Source organism: Plectropomus leopardus, chromosome 12, assembly GCF_008729295.1.
Source record: "Plectropomus leopardus isolate mb chromosome 12, YSFRI_Pleo_2.0, whole genome shotgun sequence".
NCBI lineage: Eukaryota > Metazoa > Chordata > Actinopteri > Perciformes > Serranidae > Plectropomus > Plectropomus leopardus.
The window spans coordinates 11705084-11725139 of record NC_056474.1 but is presented as its reverse complement, the minus strand read 5'-3'; the positions used below and the strand labels follow the sequence as shown (position 1 = coordinate 11725139).

At 39.4% G+C, this 20056-nt stretch overlaps 2 protein-coding genes across 2 annotated transcripts; both read left to right on the top strand.

Annotated features, from left to right (window-relative positions):
* The first annotated feature begins 2743 nt into the window (after positions 1-2743).
* On the top strand, positions 2744-8493 carry dusp22b (dual specificity phosphatase 22b). Its single transcript, XM_042497360.1, has 7 exons — positions 2744-2910; positions 3772-3805; positions 3890-3972; positions 4626-4675; positions 5981-6055; positions 7682-7853; positions 8014-8493. Exons 1-7 carry the CDS (start codon positions 2890-2892, stop codon positions 8140-8142), a joined length of 564 nt encoding a protein of 187 aa, XP_042353294.1. The 5' UTR covers positions 2744-2889; the 3' UTR covers positions 8143-8493.
* A 631-nt stretch (positions 8494-9124) lies between these two features.
* irf4a (interferon regulatory factor 4a) lies at positions 9125-19748 on the top strand. Its single transcript, XM_042497359.1, has 9 exons — positions 9125-9174; positions 10176-10373; positions 10629-10815; positions 11521-11603; positions 11730-11904; positions 13827-13904; positions 14226-14612; positions 16076-16188; positions 16986-19748. Exons 2-9 carry the CDS (start codon positions 10176-10178, stop codon positions 17133-17135), a joined length of 1371 nt encoding a protein of 456 aa, XP_042353293.1. The 5' UTR covers positions 9125-9174; the 3' UTR covers positions 17136-19748.
* The last annotated feature ends 308 nt before the right edge of the window (positions 19749-20056 follow it).

Here is a 20056-nt window from a genome sequence, read left to right as displayed (position 1 = left end):
AAACAGTACAGAAGTGCCAGGTTCTCTGTAATAGCACCACTGAAGTTTTCCCATGCTGTGAAGTTGCTTTTTCTAGTAATCTCGGTGGTTTTCTGTTCAGCAGTCTGGCTCGTGGCACTGGGTTTGGATTGCCTGCCACGTCTCAGAAGAGGTTGATGGTGAAATCTTCCTGTCCAGGGTTTATTTTCCCTGGGGAGAGTAATGGAACAACATCCCTCTCTCGTAGTTACATATTTAGTCTTCTCCTGTTTTGAAAGACTTCCCGGGGGAGGTTCATGTCCAGGTGGTCATTTTCTTTGGCGGTCCTATTGTCTGTCTCTTTCCATGAGGTTTGATGAGCTTCTCAATGGAGGCAGTTGTCCTAATTCTGGTAATGGTGCAGACAAACGGCTCTCCTGGTGTTTGTTTAATCACATATGATGCTTCCATGTCCAAAAGGATGACCATCCACAGTAGGGAGGGTAGTGTGACTAATACTTGCCATCCCGTACTTCAGCCCAATGAATCAGCATGGGCAGATTATCAGACAATAAGTCCCTGGGCACAGATATACAAAAGGCCCCACCACCTCTCCTACAGGGGAGCAAGACACACATACATTGCGGTTTTTCCTCTTTCCATTGTTTTTGTGTTGCATCTCTTTGTAGTCATTAGGGCCTGTGTCAGCCGGCAGACACAGCGTAGTGCTTAGCATCTTTTTTTAGAGCGCTCTGCCTTTTTGTGCAGCCGCTCCCGGTACTTTGAGTTTAAAGTCTCTGAACTTTTCAGAAAGGTGCTGGTGATTTCACTGCTGCTCCTTTAGCTGGGCGACTGTCAAAACAGAGACAGAGAAGCCCGTCTGTGAGAGCAGATCAGCTGGCGGACACTGGATGTTGCTGGTGTGTGTTGTGCTTTTATCACTGTACAGTTGTAAAGGTGTTGTTACCTGGTCAACCCCCTGTAAACATAGCGTCACGTTAGCGTACTAGCTAATGCTAATGTCAAGATACTGTTGTCATAGAAATAAAACCCATGCATCAGTTAAAATAAAAAGTGCTGGGAGTGCTCTGATATGAGGCGCAGAAATGAAGCTCTACCCTGCAGCCTGTCACTGCTTTTCTATGTGGACACAGGCCCTTATACATCTTTTTGAGGTTCTGTGTCTCTTTGAGGTCATTTTGTGTCTTCTTGGGATGTTTTGTGTCTCTTTGCAGTTCCTTTGCATCTCTTTGTAGTCATTTTGAGTCTTTTCCTGGCTGGTACACTACAATAATTTGACTTTTGCAGACGAAGGCCCGGGAGGTGGCTGACACTTTGGGGCCCTGGGCCTATGATAGGCCTGTGTAGTCATCAATCCATGTATATCCCCTCAGGAATTTGAGGCAAAGAGGAAAAATAATTGTCAAATATGGTAAAAATGCCTCATATGTTTCTTCTGCTGTGAAATTTGAGGTTCTGAACAAGGAATTGCATATCTGCAGAAAAACCCAATAGTCTCTTTCTCTCTGGGTGATTACATAACTTACCAACTGTGTGAATAAAAGTTATTTGGTATTCAACAATGAGTCAACAGCATGGGCGGATTATGAGGCAATTTGCCCCTGGGCATAGACATGTAAAAGGCCCTACTTCCTCTGCTAAAGGACTGGAAACACACAGATTTTGAATTTTTTGTTGCCGGTACAGTCATTTTGTGTGTCTTCATAGTCATTTGGTGTCTTTTTTGTTGTTTTGTTTCTCCTAGTAGTTTTTGTGTTGTTTTTTTGTTATTTTATCCTTTTTTTTAGTTATTTGTGTCTGTATGAGGTAATTTTGTGATATTTTTTGTCTTTTCTGCCAATTTATGGCTCATTGTAATCATTTTGTGTCTCCTTTTTGTTGTTTTGCCTCAGTTGTAGTCCATTTGTGTCTCTTTGAGGTCATTCTGTGTGAGGTTTTTCCTTAATTTTGGAGTCTTTTTCTTTCTATCTTTTTTGTCATTTTGTGTCTCTTTGTAGTTGTAGTGTGTTTCTTTGTTTTTTTTTGGTATTTCTTTTTTTAATTTTAAAAGTAATTTGTGCCCTTTTTTCATTTTGTGTCTCTTTTTTTTGTCTGTTTTTTTGTATTGCATGTCTGTCCATCCTGAAGGAGGGATCCCTCCTCAGTCACTCCTTCTGAGGTTTCTATCATTTTTTGGGGGGAGTTTTTCCTTGATCGATGTGAGGGTCTAAGGACAGAGGGATGTCGTCTGTTGTCAAGCCCTCTGAGGCAAATTGTGATTTGTGATAATGGACTTTGTAAATAAAATTTAACCGAGTTAACTACTGAATATTTAAGGTGGTTTAAACACAGACACATTTAAATGGACAGACTGTCAACAAGCCTAACTCGTTGTGCATTTATCAAAAAAAAAGTAAAAAAGTAAAAAAGACCATTAAGATAAGTAATTTCTTCATAATCTCAAAAATTTCATAGTTACCCGCCCCTCACCCCTTCTTTATTATAATGGTGGCCCATTATATTTTTATAATATATCCACAAGGGAGTTTGGCTAATTATGCTGTAGTATCTAGGCAGCCTGTTGTATTTTTAAAGTATATTTTAGGGTTAGGTATTTGCTGTCATCGACCCCGGGGGGGTAGACTATTAATATTCTCATTATATCTAACTAAAAATCCAGGGTTGGGTTTATCTGCACCTGTGTTTTTCCTAAACGCCCCTCTCCTTATATCAGCAAACTACATCTCCCAGCATTCAGCGCGCGGAACTTGGGAAGCAGTGCTCAGCTCATTCGGACGCGGAGCTGCTGCAGTTTGCAGCCCTACAGCGGGTTTGGGAAACCGTCAAGCCGCTGGATAAGCGTTTCCGAACATCGAGAAAACACCGTGGCGTTTATTTACACCATTATTTTTCCAGACGTGATATATCAGCATGGGGAATGGCATCAATAAGGTAGGATTTTCATCTGTTGCACGCGACTAGCGTTGAGTTCACACACAGATCGGAAATTAAGGACATGCCATAATTTGAGATATTTGTCAGAAAAAGTTGTGCCAGCTCATTAGTTGGACACGAATCATCTACGAGTGGACAAAAGCGTTAAACCTTATTAACTTAAGTGGTGGAACTATGAATATTTAATATCATGGTGATACCTGATCTTTTGGTTATGCTATTTTCCAGTCACAGTATCTCAAGTTTAGATTTTAACCTTTCATTTCTAATTATCACTTTATATTTTGAAGGTGTCATTTGAGTCAGCTGTTTCCTCTCAGCTGCTGCACCACTATATCAGTGATGCTTTTACCATGTTTGCTTCATGTTATGATCTGTTTTTATGAAAATCTAGACAGTGACGCTTTTGAATATCTAATTCATTTTTTTATGATAAATGCTAGATAAATGCTTCTCAAGTCACCCCTTAGGTTTGTATCTGTCCTTCTTGAATAGAAACCCCTCCTCCAGTCACCCAGCTTAATAAACAACAATCAAGTGTAAAAGCTTTTGGGAAATTATGCAACTTTCCTTTCCCAATCCTCTGACTGAACATACCCTTTTATCTGTATGTGTGTACAGCTTTTCTCTTTCTTTTTATGTGTATTTTATACATATTTACCTCTTTATTGTCTTGTCTGCTTATTTGTTGATGCATTTTTTGTCACCTGTATTGCTCACATATATATGCATCTTTCAGATATGTCTTTTTAACCTTTACTGTACCTTTTAAGTGGTATTTGTGTACATATTGTTTTTTTTTTTAATTAAAACAAAAATGTCTGCTTCAAGTTTACAAATATATCTCTGTCCTTATAGATACTGCCTGACTTGTACCTGGGAAATTTCAAAGGTGTGTCTATTAAAAAATAATTATTTAGATTTGTTTCTTGCATATGACAGCACATTACCATGATTTTTGTTGTGTTTGTTTCAGATGCAAGAGACCGAGAACAGTTAGCCAGGAACAACATCACACACATCCTGTCCATTCATGACAGTGCAGCTCCCATCCTCCAGGTAAGACATAGCATCTTTACCCCTAGTGTGCATCTTAAATTTCTCATTAATCTTTTAAGCAAAGTGATCAAACAAACGAGGCTGAACAGTGATTGGCCGAGACCCCTCTCTGTGTCTAAAGCGAATTCTGAGTCCTCACACAGTCCATCAATAACCGGTCTGTCAGGTCGGTCGGGAACAGGAGCCATGCTGCTTCTTGAGCAAACTGTTGTCAGGCCCGAACGAGTGAGTGAGTGAACAATAAGCAGGGGAATTTTATACTCGTGATAGTTGGAGTTTCATGAAAAATGTAAGTCAACAACAGTTGGTTGGGTCAGTGTGCTGAGTTGTGTGCCTGCGTGGGCTTCAGAGTAGGCGGTTGTTCTTGTTTGAGCCACTATTCAGTCTCGCTTCATTATTATTTTTTTGAGGTTAGTCACTTTGATGTAAAGTTTCTAAATAGCTGCAAGTCATTTTCAAACAGTGGCACACACAAGTGTGACTACAAATCGCCTTTATTCCTCCACAGATTCATAATAATCACATTAACCATCTGCAATGCAAACGTAAACCTTGAGAGCGTTTATATGCAGTGGTGTTTATTTGCTTTATTTTTGCATTAAATGCATTAGAGCAAGTGAATGCGTGCTGACAGGTAATACTTTTCCCCTCAGGAGATGACCTATCTGTGCATTCCAGCAGCTGACCTGCCCACACAAAACCTGTAAGTACCAAAATGTGCCGCACAGCAACACAGAACAATGAAAGGCTGAGGCAGAGAGAAAGGGAGAGAGAGAGTACCACATCCATTTGAGGCTGCACTGTGTGGGCGTCTGAGGTTCATTTTCTTCAAGCTAAAGTGTAAATGATATGCTTTCACCAGCTCAACATTTAACTGTGAACTTATTCTCTTGGCTGGATCACAGAAACGGTGGGATCGCAGCTCTTTGACATGACATGCTTTTGTTTTTATGTAACATGGGATTTAGGGGAAGAAAAATCAAAAGAATCAAAGGTGCATCACCTGGGACTATTGAATGCCATATTAGTCAATATTAAATAAATAAATAAATATGAGCAGGGAATAAACAAATATGACTATGAAACAAATCCATGAATAAATAAATATGTAATGGGCATCTAATGTTTTTGTCTCCATCTTGTTCTCCATTTTTTTCTCTAATTTATTCTTTCCTCCTCATTGTTCTTTCCCTTTATCTTCTTGGTGTATAATTGCTTTGAATTTGTGAGATAACCACGCCCACTTCATTTGCATATTGTGAGGGGAACAAAAAAAGGGCTGGAAATAAATTTTTCATTAATAAATAAAACTGTGCTGAAATAACTAAGAGTATATAAAAGTACATTACAAAATAAAAGTTAAAAAGTGCCCTGAAATACATTAAAAATGTATTTCATTGCACATATTTATTTGTTTAATTATTTAATATTGATTAAAATGGCATTCCATAAGGGACACCCTGGTTTAGACACACAGATCTTCTATGGCCAAATTCACACATCAGGCAGTCTTAAAGCAGGAAGGAAGTGTCGCAGCTCACTTCTGCAGTTTTAGCACTATGGTTGGTGCTGTGTCTCTATTTATATGCTACCCCTAACCCTCCACACACTTATACAAGGACATGCACACATATATAAACACACACACTATATATATATACACACTAATGCCCTTGTCACCTCTGCCGCCCCTGGTTGCCTAATACCTTAAGTTCAGTGTGCAAGGTGTTTGAAACCTGTTATGCAAAATATGACACCATCTCTCTCAAACCTGATATGTACACACCCCCATCCTGATTCATCCAGGATAAGAAATGAGAGGGTTTGACAAGTCAGGTGCAAAAACATACACACACTGTGCACAACACAAGCAATCAATCTTTAGATGCATGCAGAAGCTTTTAAGTGTCAGTGAGGACAAAAAACAGCACATAGTCACAGCTCCTGCAGCAGTGTTCTCATTATGGTTTAATGCCTTTTATAACAAACATCTTTTTATGCTCCGCAGGACTCAGCACTTTAAACAAAGTATAATGTTCATGCACGAGTCGCGCCTGAAAGGAGAGGGCTGCCTTGTTCACTGGTGAGACTGCTTGTTGTAGCTTCACTTCAAAGCTAGAATCAAGGTTCCCGCACACAAACGAGACGCTACTAAAGTAGCCGAATGAGACAGATTTCCTCCATGTACCTTATAATGCAATCATAGATGTGTTGAGTATAAATGCGCAGTTCATCTAAAGCTGAAAAAAAAAACTGAGATCAACCAGGTACCGAAGTGAACTCATGCGTTACAGCTGCACAGAGGGGATTAAATGATAAGCAAAAGCCTATTCTTGAACTTCCCAAAAACAGAGTACAGTAACAGGTTTGACCACATTGTGTTTGTGTAGTGGGGTAGCTGACCATGTGCTAACAGGGGAAAGTTATATTTGGTTAGACAGAGGGTCTTCTCAGAAATACAGGGGAACATAAGGCTATTTATAAGATTTCTCATCACCACAGGTTTCTTTACTACAATTAGTGAGCAAAGAGTTTAGATTTGATCCATGCGTAGTGTGTAAGTTATTGTGTGGCCCTCTAACCATTTTCTAACTCACCATGAAAATAAAATGATTCAGAATGGAATTTTTTTTGGTACTTTTAAGTTAAATACACTACAAGAATGCATAAAAACATCATCACAATATAGCTTGTTTATAAAAAGGATCTGGTAAAGCTGGTATTTATTCACTGGGAATCTTTTCTCTGGTTTAAATTATCTTCAGATAGAAGGTTATGTGGTTTCAACCACTAGTTATCGTACAGTATGTTTAATATGCACATCAGTATGCTGGTTTTAAATCTGGTTTTGCACATTCAGAAAATTGTTACATGTCACAATGTCCTTTTTTTGACAAAGAATATTATGTTGTTGATTTTTAAACCCGGGATAAGGGCTTATTTTCTCTTACCTGTAGTGCTATTTATCAGTCTAAGTTGTTTTGGTGTTAGTTGCTGAGTTTTGGAGATATTGGCTGTGGAGATATCTGGAGTATAATGGAACTGGAGGGCACTCTGCTTGTGGTGCTCAAAGTGCCAAAAACATGAACTTGAAAAACTCAACATCAATGTCTGTTTTTCTCTGACCTGATTACTCAAAATAATCACACAGATGTTATGACTGATTTAATGTCGAAACTATTTTCTTTCTACTGAACTACACTCACCAACAGTATCATAGCACAAAAGGAATAGTGCATTTACTTATGAACGAGAGGCGTGTGCTCTGTACAGTGCGAGATATAACCCTTAATGACATCCTCCATTGCTGAAATGTTATGTTAGCTGGCTCAGCGAGCTAGCAGTAGATGCACACTTCCATCTGCATGGTGATACAGCTGGCAGGCACAGTTTGGTCAAATTATATAGTTGCCTAATTATCTTAATTAACAGGTTCATGATATCTGGAGAGAGACATTTCTGTTGAGTTTTTCAGATGTCTGTTTTTTTTCAGCACCATAAACCGAGTGCCATCTAGTTCCATAATACTGGAAGACGGCAAACATCTCTATAGCCGATATCCCAAACACTCTCATCAAAACAATTTAGACTGATAAACAGCACTTCAGGTAAGAAGGAAAAAATGTATTTTTGATTTTGGGGGAGAACCGTCCCTTTGAAAGTGCAATTTCATGCATCGTACTGTTTTTCCTACCTTGTCTTCTTACAGTTTGGCAGGTGTGTCCCGCAGTGTCACCCTGGTGGTGGCCTACATCATGACGGTGACAGGACTTGGCTGGCAGGAGGCGCTGGCTGCAGTGAGGGTGGTTCGGCCCTGCGCTGGCCCGAACCTGGGCTTCCAGCGACAGCTTCAGGAGTTTGAGGCTACTCAAGCTGATGAGGTCAGTCCTAGAAACTGAGGGAGGATAAGATGCTTTAGAGAGTGTGAAATACATAAATGCATAGCTGAGTAGATGTGATTTCTGTAGGGAGAGAGTGCACTGTCATTATTTTGTGAAATTCTTTACATCATCATCAAAAGCTTTTTTTTTAACCCCATAGTTCAGAGAATGGCTACAGAGGGAATATAAGGACAATCCCTTCAATGATGAGGCTGATCTGCGTGATTTGCTCACCAGGACGTCCAAAGTCAATGGCGAGGAGGCAGAAAAACGGGCTAACCGACCTTGAGGTTTCTGATCAGATCTTTGATGAGATATTTTGGGAGGATTACACCACTGTGTGATTCTACAGTATACTGGACCTGTCTGGAAGTCTAAGTGCTTAGGAGTGGACTACTGTCGCTCAACACCACAGGAATGATCCTCTTACAACCATGAACACTGGAAGAGACCATTCATATGTACAGCACATATTCATTTTTAGATTAAGTTTATGTTTCTGGTGCTGTTTTTTTTGTCTAATTTATCAATGTTGGTTTTTTTTTGTACCGTGTCATGATGATTTCAAATAGTGAAATAAAAGCAGTACAGTCAAGCATTTTGTGGCAGTCGGTGGGCTGTCGAATCGAAGCTGATAAAACTCTGTGCCGTGTTTACGTCTCTGTTTCCTGGTTGTCTTCCTGTTTGTCTCATGTGCAAGGGAGGTCACGCATGGTGACATCAAAAACACCAAGATCACGTTTTTTTATCACTCTTTCTTCTCAATTGTCTTTAGAGACTACAAAATATTTTAAAAAATACATTAATTTCAGCATGTGAGATAATGCAGGGTAGTGTTCTTTAAACTGTGCATGTTCGTGATAAGCCACTGGAGGGCAGTAATACTAAAGTAGGCTAAAACATATTTTGGATGCAGCCATGTATGTTCTGACTTTGGCTGCTTCAATTCAGCGTTTCCCCAGTAACAAAATTAATACCACATAAATATGTAGTCACCACTGTGGAAATAAGCTTGCACTTTTTGCGAAAACAAAAATATATGCAGGGATTTTTTTTGTTTTGTTTTGGTAATGTGCACAGGTAACTGTTCCATGAAGTGTCCAAGTGTCTGCTCAGGGTGTCACTAGAGGGATTCCCCACCGCAGAGCAGCGTGGGCGCAGAGTTTCACAGAAATGAGCGCCTGATGGCTACGCATCTCCTCTTGAACTTCTCAGAGCTCGACAGGCTCCTCCCTGTCACAAATCAAGATGTGTTAACATTTCAGAAAAAGGACAAGAGCCTCAAAACAGATTTCAGCGGGGAGAGTTCACATGCGAGACGGTAAGCGGCAGCAGCAGCTTCTTTAAGATGAATGACTGAATTTTTAACATTGTAGGCTAATTAGTGAAAACTTTGTATTAATTCTCCCCTGTAGTTTAATGTAAGACAAAATGCCTGAACTAATTCTCTCACTACTGTAAAATATTAAGTCTAGCAGGTAAAATCTAAAGAGAACAGATTTGCCGGTCATCTTAGACTTTCTAGTTAGGCAATAAAATAAGAAATATGATCTGAGTTAATTAATGTCCTACTTAACTGATGACAGTATGTTTAGGAAACGTGATAAGATGTCTTATTAGCGTAGATTCAACCACGCATTGTAGTAAAAATCTTGTAAATAAATTACAGCTACATTCATACATGTGTCTCAGAGGAGTCACATTTGTTTTTTGACAGATGCAAACACTGCCTAAATGATAAAGAGTTTTAAGTTCAAGTTTATTCCGTTTATATAGCACTTCAAAAAGCAAAACCGTTTTTTCACCCACGTGCTTAACCAGGACAGATGTTTACGTATCCAGACATGAGGGTGCATAAATGAGTTAAGCAAAAAAAAAAAATAAAACAAGTTTAAACAAAATGCAAAGACAGGGAATCAGAATAAAAAAAAATAATGAAAAAGTAAAATTAAGAAAATGATCCACTTGAACCTCACCCTCATACCAGTCCTCAGTATGCAAAACGTGTCAAAAGCATGGCGAGATAACTTGATCAAATGTATCAAAAGTTACTGCAAATATTACAGATATAGGGATGTGGAAGAGACTTGTTGCACGAAATAACCCTGGCCTTTCTTTTATCACTAAAAGAAGTTTAATTGGGAAACAATTTTAATTAGAAATTTTAATAATGAAAAGTTTTTATCTTAACCTAATTTCTTTATTTTGTCACATACTTTATTAGGTTAATTTAAATGGTTGAATCTAACATTAGAAAAAGTACAATTTAAGTGTATCTTACTGTGCTTACTGTTCTGTTGCACACTTTGTTCTATTTTGAAGATGAACCTGGATGAGGACAGCGGCCTGGTAGCCAGCTGCGGCAATGGCAAACTGAGACAGTGGCTGATTGATCAGATTGACAGCAGGAGATATCCCGGCCTGGTTTGGGAAAATGAGGAGAAAAGCATCTTTAGGATTCCATGGAAACATGCAGGAAAACAAGACTATAACAGAGAGGAGGATGCTGCGCTCTTCAAGGTCAGACCATCCCACTAAACTTCTCACACTGCACCTGAAGCCTCTAACACACTATTGCATATGAATTAGTTACTTTAAAAAGCCGATTTAGACTTTGTGTCCTTTTAAAACTTTTAATACTGTCTTCAAAAGGTTATCTCGCTCAAAAGTGATAGAAGCTTTAGGTATTAATCTATTCTCCAGAGCCCTAACTTTTTTTAAATTCTTGGTACAAAAGAGGAAGTGCAAAACAAATCTATTCACCAATTCTTTCAGGCCTGGGCATTGTTTAAGGGAAAATATAAGGAAGGAGTTGACAAGCCAGATCCCCCCACATGGAAAACAAGACTACGCTGTGCTCTTAATAAAAGCAATGACTTTGATGAGTTAGTGGAAAGAAGCCAACTGGACATCTCAGACCCCTATAAAGTCTACAGAATCATTCCAGAAGGAGCCAAAAGAGGTAAGTGTATGTAAATATCATCCATCAAAAATGCAGTACCATTTGTGAGAATTACAACATGTGAAAGGGACAGATGTGAAAAGGTAAGTAAAATAGTTTGTGATTCGAATTTGACAACAAACTATTAAATCAATAGTTGTGTCAAAGGCAATGCGCACACACGCCGCACTGTTGCATCTCACATTGTTTACAGACTATTGGCAAATTTTCACATACATATGCACCACTGCAGTTGTTTCTGATGAGGCAGGAAGCACAAAGGAAGCCAAAGCATGTACCAAAAAGGCCGTAGTGCTTTTTTTAGAGGGCTTCGGTTAGTAAGTGCAGGGTGTGCATAACACAGCCAGGCGACCTCCAGCCTTGCATAACTAAGTTTCTGCCATCAAATGACAGTTTTTGTCACACCAGAGCAGTTTCTTACTATCTGAGTGAACAAATCAACAGGATTCAGATTTGCCTCGGTGAAAATAGCAGGACCTCACAAGTGCATGCAACACATTCACAGTTTGAAGCTGCAAAAACAAATTAAGTTAGGTGGGTTCACAGGATATTTTGCCTCATTTATTTTCTGTTTTTGCACAATAAAATGATGTTATGATCATGGAATATTGGGAATCATATTAATGCATTTTTGGGGGAGGATGGCAATGTCTAATATTTTGAAACAATCACCTTACATGCATTTCTGATGTGATACCTTTCCAGGTATGAAGATGAGCATGGAGGAGACACCGTCAAATGTAAATGCCCTTGGCTATATTCCTCCATATACATCTCTGCACACCCAGGTCAGCAGATTCATTTTGTAGCTGCTCGATTCTCTAGAGTGCCCTGAGCAAATACATGAATCTGCAGTGATGATGACTGCAACTGTCTCACTTCTCCGAGTGATCATCCTTGCGGTTCTCTCCCAGGTGCCTGGCTATATGGTGTCTCAGGAGAGAAGGGACTGGAGGGATTACTCATCCCCCGAACAACAACCTCTTCCACCTCCACATCACCACGGGCCACATGCAGAGCTGCAGTACGGTCAGTGCCACTACCCGTCACCGTTTGGCCGGGCTTGGCCGGGGTCACACACAGAAAATGGTAAGATATGGTAAAAATTACAAATAGAGGGAACCTATAATTATTGAATTTCAATGCAAGTGTGACTGTAATGCTTAGCAGATATTCAGTATGATGTAATGTCTATTTCAACTTTCATTTGGTGTATTGCAGGGACTTTTAGTTTGCTTTGATGTATGAAAATATGGATTTTTCAATGATATTACCAAAATAATGGCGTGAATGTTTAACCTCAGACACCTGACATCTTAACATTCTTTTTTATTAAAAGAGAAGTCAGAGATGGAATAAAGTTTTCACATAACTGACGCAAAATGTAGAGAGAGCTTGCAATCAAACCTTTCTGGTTTATCATTTAATGGTCTAATCCATCTATGAACTGAGGCTTTAAAGGTCCAGTGTGTTGGATTTAGTAGCACTTAGCGGTGAGGTTGCGGAAATGAATCTTCTCCTGTGTGCCAAGCGTGCAGAAGAACTAAGGTGGCTGATGCAAAAACGCAGTTGGCCCTATCTAGAGCAAGTTTTTGATTTGCTGTTTTGGGCTACTGTAGAATCAACATGGCGGACTCTACTTTGTATTGTAGATGCCAATGGCTCATTTTAAGGTTACAAAAACAAGATTCTTATTTTCAAGTGGTTATACACTACTGACAATACAGTTATGAGTATTATATACCATTTTTGCCAGTAGATACCACTAAATTATACACTCTGGACCTTTAACAGGTCAAAAGATAGTATCAGTGAATTGTAGATCACTTTAAAATATTAACAGTTATCACTATCCTTCACATATTGTTTACAGTAGAATTCAATTTTGATCTTTAGGAGATCTGAGACGTCTTTAGTCTTGTTTGTTCCTTGTGCACAGACTGAGGGGGGAAAGAAAGCTTTTATGTGCTCTGCTCCTCTCACTTGGAATGGCCTTCAAAAAGAAGCGAAGGGAATTGGTGTCTCTGCCTGATTTTAAAGCTCTCATAAATGTCAATGTCATTGTTTGTAGGTATGTCAATATTTCTGCATGTTAATGCATATCTTTAATGGGTTTATTGTGGTTATTGTTGTTTGGAACTTTTTCTTGTGCCACCAGACAGATTTTTAAGTACTATCACTATAGAGAGTATGAATCAATGAATTATTCACAGAATTTTAATGTACATTAACTGGCCATTATTTAAAAACAATACTGAGCAGCAGTTGTACATCACTTCTCCTTATGTATTAATTTAATCTTATGTACAAAGAAAAAAAGCTAGCTGAACAAAGTTATGAATAGTACCATGCATATGATACACTGCCCAAGGAATCATTGATTATTTAAACACTGTATACTGCACTTGTATATTACTGTATGTAAAGGGAAAACATATACAGTACGTATATATATTTGCCAGTTTTATATTTTAGTCCAGACAGTCTTTATAAGGTGTTTACTATATAAGGTGTTTACTAGTTATTGCAAGAACAACACACATTTGAGCTTGGCAAGGGTGATACTTAAGTACCTAAAATTGTGGGATACAAAACATTTAAATGATATCATATTGAAAGGACTAATATGCACAGTCCTCGTGATACTGATGCAGGGTGCAGGCTGAAGAGATGGCAGGACTAAAGTGGCTGGGAAACATGCGGCAATTGGTTCCGCAGCCCTGCACTACTAATCAGTGGTCCATGCAACAAAAAGTGGCAAATTTGTCTATGTGGACGGACTGACTGTTAGGTTGTTTTTGAGTATGACTTGAAGATGTGTGAAACAGGAGTTCTGTGTGTGCTCAGTCTACTGATATACATTTAGGCTATTTTGTCACATTACAGATTTGCATTTGTTCCATATTTGACTTTATAAAAATGTCCTCATCCCTGCACAGAAGTGCTGTAATGCCCTTTGATATCCAATATTCTAATTTTGACCAAATATTTATCTCATTTATTCTGTACAGGTTTCCAGCTCTCCTTCCACACCTATCTTTCAGAATCGCAACCGCCTGTGTACACAATGGACAATAACGCCATGACAGGTAAAGAATCATCTGAAGCCCAGTTAAAGACAGTATTACACAGGCGTTCACTCACACGCTTGTTTACTATTTTAAAAATATTTGCATTGACAGATAAGAAACAACAAACACTTTGTGTGACACCTACTTACTTCCCTATTCTGAAGGCAATGATAGCGAATTGAGTTTCTTTTAAATCTATCAAACGATTATAGATTTTTAAAAAAATGATGGTTAAAAAGATGCTTGGAAAGATAAGATTATTTAGAATTAAGTTTTCTTTAAGCTTTCAGAGTTTCCCTACAAGGATATATCTGCTAAATGCTTGTATCTTTCTTCCAGATTTCAGCCTGCATGTGTCTCTATACTACAGAGAGTCTTTGGTGAAGGAGGTTACCACCAGCAGCCCAGAGGGTTGTCGGATCACCACCCCTTCCTCCTCCTCTCCGTCCTCCTCCCCGTGCCCAGAGGACAAATTTCACAGTGGGGCAGAAATCATCCTTTTTCCATTCCCGTACCCAGAGTCTCAGAGGCGGGGTGCTGAGATGCTTCCTAATGTACTGGAGAAGGGGGTGCTTCTCTGGATGACCCCTGATGGGTTATACGCTAAACGCCTCTGCCAGGGGCGAGTGTACTGGGAAGGACCTCTGGCTCCATTTTTGGATAAACCCAACAAGCTGGAGAAGGAACAGCCATGCAAACTGTTTGACACCCAGCAATTTCTTATTGGTAAGCAATAAAATATCTTTCTGTGGTGTTGTGTTGACACCTGCAGGTTTGGACGCAGTGGCACAAACATTTGGTGCAAATATGATGCAGCATAATACAATATACCTGAAAAAAAACTACTATTGCAAAGTTTATAAAGTTAGGTTTTAGGTCATCTTCTAGCAAAACATTTTTTCAAATCTTGTGTGTGTGTGTGTCCCTTCTGGAAAGTTCTGTGTCCCCTCTCTAAATTCGCACATTTTTACGTGTCTGTGAAAGCATCGCAAGCCGAAATCTTCCTTTTTTTCTCAGCAGCAGTTTGAGGAGTTTGAGTCATATGGTGGATAATTTATCCGTCAATCTGCTCAGAGCAGATCAGATCAATGGCCCAAAGGAGAGGCGAATGACAGCAAACTTTTAGACCTAGCACCACGACAGTTTTATTTTCACTTGGCCTAGCGTTCTACTGCTCCGTCTTTGCCCAGAGTATGCACTGTGCTCCGACAGTGGTGCAATGCATAACTGAACAGCAGGCCAGTGTATAGTCCAGTAGCACTCCTAATGGACATTCCAGTTTAAAAAATAGAAAAATAATTAGTGCTGGCAGATGCTTTGATCATGGCAGGGTGCCACAAATAAATGAATGCGTGTAACTTACACAGTTACACCAAATGTTGTAGGTACCACAATTGTAGGAGGGGGAGGGCATTAGGAGGCTTAAAGGGGGTTATAGTTTGAGGTGTCATTCAATTAAATTTGATAATACTGCAACTGCTCACGGTATTTTATTCACCGGTGTTTGCACAGGGGACTGGGGTCCAACATAATGACAAAAAACCCATCATTTTTACATAAAGCTTTCAATACTGTGAATATTTTTGAGTAAAATGTTTTTCATAACTTATTTTTTCACAAGTTGTAGTTCAAATTAGATTAGCTGACTGTACATTATCCGCCATGGATTACATTACACACAACATATTTTCTCTTGCTCTTTGGTAACAGAGGTAGCCATGAAGATGGCCTTTATGGGTCACTGCACTCTTTAGGCATTAAGAATAACTTTGCAATAATAGGTCTGCTGCTTCAGCTATTAACAGTATGACGATGGTTGTGGTCATGTCGACAATGGCTCTGATGATAATGATAATGATAATGATGAAGGAGAGCCAGCAGGTGCTTCAGCTGGGTAAGTCCCTCACAGTGTTGAAGCAGCACTGAAAAGCTCGTCACATTAACTGCAGGGGGCCAAAATGTGTGGAGTCCCCACCCACCTCCTCTGGTCCACCACACTTTGACAAAATGGTGTTTTCTGTGTCATTTCACACTAAAATTTCCATCATCTACATCAGTGGTTGGCAGAAAAATCACGATGATTGGGGAAAGTGTGGTGTGAGCAGTTTGGGGTTTTTAATGTTTCTTTATTCTGTATTTTAAATGTCTGTATTTTAAATGTGTGATTTTTGTTGCTACTCTTCACACAGAGCTTCAAGATTTTGCCCATAATGGCCGACATTTACCGAGATACCAGGTGGTGCTGTGTTTTGGAGACGAGTACCCAGACCCACAGCGCCCCAGGAAGATGATCACTGCACAGGTACCCTTTTGTTTGCTATTGCAGTGTCAGGGGGTGAAATATATTCGAATTTACCACTCGAACAACCATATAAGAAAAAACCTTTAGAGTAATTAGTCCTCAATACTAGCCAACAAATAAAATATACAGTAACTTGCCTATATATTTGGTCAAAATTAAGTTAATACCTGATTTGGACTTTGTGTTTATGTGTAATTTCCGTGAAAACACCTTTTTTTAGTATAAGCTTAAAAACTACGAAACTGCAGTAACTGCAGCTAAAACAGAAGCATTACATCATGCACGCTGGTGAGACAGTCATGGCTCGTTTTAAATAAAACTGAAGCTAAATTTACTCACAATCCCTGGCTGTGAAAAAGTGTATTTTCACTTTTGGTGTACATTTGGGCATAAATATTACTTTAAGTGGTATTAAAAGAGTCTTAAAGTATAAAACTGTTTACTTGTTTATACCTGGGTAAAACACCCTGGGTTAAGCTGCCATTAAATGTATTAAAATGTCATTTAAATTATTATATTGAATTCAGTAAAAAATATCAATATTAGTTGAGTAGTAGTCTGACAAATGGACATCCAGCAAAACAGAGATGCATAAGTTGTGTTTATGAAGAAAATAAATAAAATTAAGTGAAGGCATTATAACTATTGGAAAGCAGTATGCTAGTAAACCAAAAAACTTTTAACAGTTTTCACAGCTTTTTGGACACTGCTGTTCTCCTTTGTAGGGTGTAATAGGTCAAAATAATTCAGCAGTAACAGACATATTTGATATATATATATATATAATTTCATTTTAGGTTGAGCCTGTGTTTGCCAGAAAACTGGTGTACTATTATCAGCAGAACAATGGCCACTACCTGCGGGCTTTTGATCACATCCAGGAACAGAGCACACCTCCAACAATCGACTATCCTTCCCAGAGACCTCTACAGCATATTCAGGAGTGATAAGCAGAAGCAAAAGCGGGCGCGCATGCACACACACACACATACACACACGACCGAGGGCATGAATGTGAATGTACACCACTGACCGTTTCTCACACCTTGTGACTGCAGAGCTGGGTACTGTAAATGGTGGAACTGTCATACCAAGGGGTAGAGATGGGGAAGACCCTGTCATTTTCACTTGCACACCTTTGCGCTGTCGTCTTTGTGTCTGTGACTGTGGAGTATTTTTTTTTTTTTTTCTCTTTCTCTCTCTCTCTCTCTACATGTATTATTGTGACAGTGTGAAGGATGCGGTTTGGGGGTGGGGGGGATGAGGGGAGCAGAGGGCGACTGAGACAGGAAGTACTAGCACAGGTGCACAGGAAGAATGGCCCCTAAGACAAACACTGATACACCAAAGGGACAAAACAGACTGAATGAATACTTATTGCTTTTTCACAGGTAACAGTTTACAATGAGATCACTGCACTCACATGGTGAAGTGGCACGATCATAAACTTTGCCTTTAAAACCAGTTTACACAGGTCCAAAAACATAGAATACTTCATATATCAGTGTGTAGTCCATTGTAGACCTAAATTCTGGCTTACACTGCCAAAAACTACTATTACAACTGGAGTTTGAGAGAAATTGATGTTATCAGTGCTCTGATGGTGGAATAGAGGAAGCTGTTATCACAAATTGTTTATCTCTCGGCTGCTACATATGTTGCAGGACGCACTTATGAAAATCTATTTCTACTTAATCTGGTCAGCTTTTAAAAATATCAGATTCCCTTAAATTTCGACACACTGAACAAAACACCTACAAGGGCTCACAAGACAATCTAAGACGTCATCAGATAGCTACAAACATGCTTTGTCTTGCAAAATATTGTATAATGTTACTTCTTCAGGTCTCAAAACATACCTAATTTGAAAAATTACTAACAACTTACAGACATGTTACTGAAGTGGACATGGCTTCATAACACAGGCACACATTTTAGGAAGGATGCAGGGGACACAATCAGACAGAATCACTGAGACGTCACCGATCACTTTCGGATTGTGGGGATATGTAAAATCTGCAAACTTGTATATTTCTGTTGTCATTTTCAGCCGTAACTGTAATGTTGAAAGATGTAGAGTTAAACATGGTGGTCAGATGTATATCACTTTTCTGCAGAGCTTAATTTATACAGTGCTGCTTTGCTAGCATGTTTGATGACCTAAATCTACTGTCACGGAAGCTGCAATGCACTGCTGTCGACGAGGGCCGCAGCAAAACACATTTTAGCCACTTTAAAGGACCCACCTAAAAATTCTCAATATTAGTTTAAATGTAGTCATATTTGAATATTTTCTCCACCTTACCTAACTCAATAACCAATCAAGGCAAGTGGTAGATTGTAATTTTTCACTCAAAATAATACCGAGACAAATCCATCTCCATACAATGCTCTTGCTTCGTAATGAATTCTCACAAGCTAAAAAAGATTAGGGACCACTCGCTTGCATCACATTATTGTAGATCAGCTTGGACCGAAAAGTCTCTGTCACCACAAAGAGTGGGCGGCCTTGACCGGACTGGACTGAAGGAGGTTGACTGGAAAAATCACACTCATTCCGTAACTCGGGAGGAAACCATACCTGTTCCTCTTGACCTGAAACTTTAGGCCTCGCAAATGGGAAGGAAAACTACCTTTGTGTTCGGTGTGTAAGTTCAACCAGGGAGGAGCTCCCTGGTTCCCATGCCACAGACACCCTGAGTTCCCCACTGTTGAGGTTCACACACTGGATGTAACGTCCACACAAAAGCTATCCTAAGAGCCTGACAACCCAGTTAGGAATGTATCATAAAACATAAAAATCTGACAGTGGGAGTAACGCAATTCCTGATGAAGTCCCAAAGGCTGATGCAGAGGGGATACAGGTTTTGGTATGTTTTTCTTCTGTGGTCCAGAGTTTCGATCTCTGCATTTACTTCCTTCACACTTAAACCACATCACTTTCACAATGGCTTCAAAAGTCTGACCAAAATCACAGGCGGGAATGTTTTTCTGTGTGTGCGTGCGTGTGTGTGTGTGTGTGTGTGTGTGCATGAGAACCATAAATTTTCCCCCTCAAATTTAGTTTCACATTACTTCACAGTCAGACATTTGACTCATTAAAAATCAAATCAGAAGAGTGAAAACGTTACCAGCTTAACATTCATGTGCTGTTGTGGTAAACATTGTGTTTGCATGTGTGTGTGTGTGTGTGTGTGTGTGGTAAAGGGCCATGTGTGTGCATGTGTGTAGGCGGTTCATGTGTGTTTCACACTATTACTGTTATCAGGAATTGACATTTATGGACTCAGGATAAACATAAACATGTGACTCCCCCACCTACAACATCAGTGAGTCAAAAGCAGACAGGCACACCAATTTCACGTCACACTTTACAGTTACAGTAAAACATTCAGAACGAGCTTCACAGGAAATCGCAAAATACGTGCTTACCGGAGGAAAATTATGTCAGCATTTTGTACAAATATTTGAATAATGACAAGGACTAGAGATTGTAAGGAGACTGATTAATGTAAAATTGCCATGATTTATTTTGAAATAAATATATCAATCTTCTCTCATCTGCTGTGCTGTTTCATCTTTGAGCTCTTTCTGATTTTCAAACAAAGGGAAGGAGAATGAGAGACTCATATTTGGTATGAAAGAGACAAAAAAGAAAAACACATTCACACATTTGCCGTGGTGTTTCCCCCTCTGCAGGAAGCCACATCATTTGTAGTCAGTCTTCAGTTTTTCCGCCCGTATGAGCCGTTACTCCAAGTGACATGGCCTTAGCCCTTCAATCGAAGCTTTGGAGCAGACAGTAAAGGCCAACTGATGCCACCAACATAACCAAAGAAGGTTTTAATGAGAAATGAAACTACCACCA

Bases quoted from the DNA above. Each gene is read 5' to 3' on its own strand.
- dusp22b (XM_042497360.1), top strand. From the start codon at position 2,890: ATGGGGAATGGCATCAATAAG. The intron at 3,806-3,889 runs GTGTGTCTATTA...TGTTTGTTTCAG, and splicing joins GTACCTGGGAAATTTCAAAG to ATGCAAGAGACCGAGAACAG. The intron at 4,676-5,980 runs GTAAGTACCAAA...TATGCTCCGCAG, and splicing joins GACCTGCCCACACAAAACCT to GACTCAGCACTTTAAACAAA.
- irf4a (XM_042497359.1), top strand. From the start codon at position 10,176: ATGAACCTGGATGAGGACAGCGGCCTGGTAGCCAGCTGCGGCAATGGC. The intron at 11,604-11,729 runs GTCAGCAGATTC...GTTCTCTCCCAG, and splicing joins ATACATCTCTGCACACCCAG to GTGCCTGGCTATATGGTGTC. The intron at 16,189-16,985 runs GTACCCTTTTGT...ATTTCATTTTAG, and splicing joins GGAAGATGATCACTGCACAG to GTTGAGCCTGTGTTTGCCAG.